Source organism: Galleria mellonella, unplaced genomic scaffold (genome assembly GCF_026898425.1).
Source record: "Galleria mellonella isolate WM207_F2 unplaced genomic scaffold, CSIRO_AGI_GalMel_v1 utg171, whole genome shotgun sequence".
In the NCBI taxonomy this organism is placed as follows: domain Eukaryota; kingdom Metazoa; phylum Arthropoda; class Insecta; order Lepidoptera; family Pyralidae; genus Galleria; species Galleria mellonella.
The window spans coordinates 1,039,185-1,043,499 of NW_026442014.1; the positions used below are offsets into that span (position 1 = coordinate 1,039,185).

General features: G+C 35.3%; 1 protein-coding gene across 1 annotated transcript; it reads right to left on the reverse strand.

The window, feature by feature from the left end:
* Positions 1-501: 501 nt before the first annotated feature.
* Positions 502-1,314, reverse strand: LOC128200236 (uncharacterized). The gene has a single exon (XM_052892963.1). The coding sequence runs from the start codon at positions 1,312-1,314 to the stop codon at positions 502-504; it is 813 nt and encodes a 270-aa protein (XP_052748923.1).
* Positions 1,315-4,315: the final 3,001 nt, after the last annotated feature.

The window sequence follows — 4,315 nt, forward strand, 5'->3', positions numbered from 1 at the left end:
AAATAGTCCTATGTACCCCTGCTGGTCGTGTAATTTCAGGAAAATCAATTAAAATATTATGAAATTTAGAATCACCTATCAAAACTTTTACAGACTGTATTGTGTTGGATGGGTGTGAAAGTGAAGCTGTAGCAGTGAGTGTAGTGGTATTATCTACTAAACGTTGATTGCGACAGTCAACCATTAAATTGTAAAAGGATAAAAAATCTACACCTATAATACACTTTGTTACATCAGCGACTACAAAACGCCATGGAAACTGTCTACGTAGACCTAAGTCTAGGTTTAAATGTGCGTAACCGTAGGTATCGATGACGCTACCATTAGCAGCACGCAGTTGATAGTTGGTCTTGGGCCGACGTTGTCGTAGTAGTGATCGTGGAAAGACGCAGAGATCGCTTCCGGTGTCGACGAGAAACTGGGTCTTTGTATTACGATCCATAACGAAAAGGCGACTACAGGAGGTTGGGCAATCGCTGGTCGCCGCTATCGATTGCCTTGTTAGTTTTCCTGATTGTAATCGCATGGCTTGACACAATTGTTAGCTTTACTGCCAAACTTATGGTGATACCAACAAACGGGAAATTTCTTATAATTAGAATGAGACCTTGATGCTGATCGGCTACGTTGAGGCTTCCTAGATCTGGAGCGCTGGCGACGATTTAGTTGCATAGTAAGTGACTTTACTTGCTTGCGCAACTCCGCTATTTCATTCGCCATATGATTGCTAGAACTTGGTCCTGCAGCTGCATCATCACGAGCTGTCGCTTCAACTTGAGGTGAACGTGGTGCGAGATCCATAATTCTATCTGCTAGATCCGCTAACACATCTAAATCTGCGTTAGGTTGTGCCACAAGGATGGTCTGAATATGAGCAGGAAGACGGCTGGTCCAAATTGTTTGAAGAAATTCATCTGGTACCTTTGGTCCAGCTAAGCTCTGCAAATGCCTTAAAAATTGCGAAGGCTTGCGGTCGCCTAGCTCCTCATGCATTAGCAATTGTTTCACCTTCTTCTCTTTGGATGCACTGAGGCGCTTAACCAACTCCAATTTCAGCTTTTCATACTTCCCCTCTGCTGGCGGACTGATAATAATGTCTTTAACTTCTTTAGAAAACTGATGGTCGAGTTGTCCGATTACATAATTAAATTTTGTTAGATCGCTGGTAATTTTTGAAATAGCAAATTGGCCCTCGACTTGAGCAAACCATATCTCTGGCTCTTCTGGCCAAAATGGTGGAACTTTAATTGCGACTTTAAATACCTCGGATGATGTGTCGTCTCGTACTGTGGAAACGGTGCCGCTCTCCGTCATTTTTTTTCTTCCAAAAATCGATGAATGAAAATGTTCAAAAGGGAGTCACCAGTGTAGAGATGTAGAGATGTGGGCTTGATGATATTTATATATATAAATTCAGAAGGAGTGAAAGAAAGAAAGATTTAGTACGAGATTGTATAATTAATAATATTTACAGTAAATAAATTCAGATATAATAAGTCGCGATACAAAATATAGTTCCGTAAAATTGCTAAGACAAGAAGATTGTCAAGAACGTCACTATTGATTTTTCTGTAATTATATAGGTTTGAAAGAGGTTGGTAGCCTACAACTTCATAGATATGGCTTCATAGATGACTTCATAGATATGACTTCATAGATATGACTCCATATATATGACTTCATAGATATGACTCCATGGATATGACTGGATACTGGATATCCATGGAGTCATATCTATGAAGTCATATATATGGAGTATGTGATATGGATACTGATACTTCGCTTACAGAATATGATGCTTTAGCATCTTCTATGGTGTCGAAAAAGCCGCGTATTTGTTGGAAATGGTGTTATTTTAAGAAACACAAATAGAAATACAAATTGTTGTGCAAGGTATGCCGTCATATATTTTCTATTAAAACATCGCACTCCATTTTGGAAAGGCATTAATCACGTCATGGCGATGTTGATTTTATACAGAGTGAACAAAACGAAAAGGCATCATCTGGGTCCTTATTAAAACATAAAAATCAGCAAGTGAACATAAATGACCTTTAGATGAAGTTTATTCTATATGGCCAGCATTCTTTCCGAAGAAAGCCAGAATTATTTCTTGGGAGAATACAAATGGATATAACTTCATAGATATGACTTCATAGATATGACTCCATAGATATGACTACATAGATATGACTTCATAGATATGACTTCATAGTATATGACTCCATAGATATGACTCCATAGATATGACTCCATAGATATGAGTCCATATATATGACTTCATAGATATGACTCCATATATATGACTTCATAGATATGACTCCATAGATATGACTCCATGGATATGACTTCATAGATATGCCTCCATAGATATGGCTTCATAGATATGACTCCATGGATATGACTTCATAGATATGACTTCATAGATATGACTCCATGGATATGACTCCATGGATATGACTTCATAGATATGACTCCATGGATATGACTACATGGATATGACTTTATAGATATGACTTCATAGATATGACTCCATGGATATGTCTTCATAGATATGACTTCATAGATATGACTTCATAGATATGACTTCATAGATATGGCTTCATAGATATGACTCCATAGATATGACTCCATATATATGACTTCATAGATATGACTCCATATATATGACTTCATAGATATGACTCCATGTATATGACTTCATAGATATGACTCCATAGATATGACTCCATGGATATGACTTCATAGATATGACTCCATAGATATGATTCCATAGATATGACTCCATGGATATGACTTCATAGATATGACTTCATAGATATGACTTCATAGATATGACTCCATGGATATGACTTCATAGATATGACTTCATATATATGACTTCATAGATATGACTCCATAGATGACTCCATGGATATGACTCCATATATATGACTCCATGGATATGACTTCATAGATATGACTTCATAGATATGACTCCATATATATGACTACATATATATGACTTCATAGATATAGCTTCATAGATATGACTTCATAGATATGACTCCATGGATATGACTTCATAGATATGACTTCATAGATAAGACTCCATATATATGATTCCATAGATATGACTCCATATATATGACTTCATAGATAAGACTCCATAGATATGACTTCATAGATATGACTTCATAGATATGACTTCATAGATATGACTTCATAGATATGACTTCATAGATATGACTCCATATACATGATTTCATAGATATGACTTCATAGATATGACTCCATATATATGACTTCATAGATATGACTCCATAGATATGACTCCATGGATATGACTTCATAGATATGCCTCCATAGATATGGCTTCATAGATATGACTCCATGGATATGACTTCATAGATATGACTTCATAGATATGACTCCATGGATATGACTCCATGGATATGACTTCATAGATATGACTCCATGGATATGACTACATGGATATGAGTTTATAGATATGACTTCATAGATATGACTCCATGGATATGTCTTCATAGATATGACTTCATAGATATGACTTCATAGATATGGCTTCATAGATATGACTCCATAGATATGACTCCATATATATGACTTCATAGATATGACTCCATATATATGAATTCATAGATATGACTCCATATATATGACTTCATAGATATGACTCCATAGATATGACTCCATGGATATGACTTCATAGATATGACTCCATAGATATGATTCCATAGATATGATTCCATAGATATGACTCCATGGATATGACTTCATAGATATGACTTCATAGATATGACTCCATGGATATGACTTCATAGATATGAGTTCATATATATGACTTCATAGATATGACTTCATAGATATGACTCCATATATATGATTTCATAGATATGACTTCATAGATATGACTCCATATATACGACTCCATATATATGATTTCATAGATATGACTTCATAGATATGACTTCATAGATATGACTCCATGGATATGACTTCATAGATATGACTCCATAGATATGACTACATAGATATGACTATATATATATGACTTCATAGATATGACCTCATATGTATGGCTAGAGTTGTTAAAAGGCTCGAGTTTCCCGAGTCTTCGACTCATTTAATCATCGACTTAGTGTTATCGCTAGTTTTTAGAACTACCCACATTACTATAAATATTATTGTAATAATTACTTGTATACGCCACTCATGTAGTGCAGTTTGCCTGGTTTAAGTAATAATACATTTTATCGTAGTTTTTACTGGTTAAAGTTTGTTAGATTTACAAAATGATTGAGGAAGATAATGT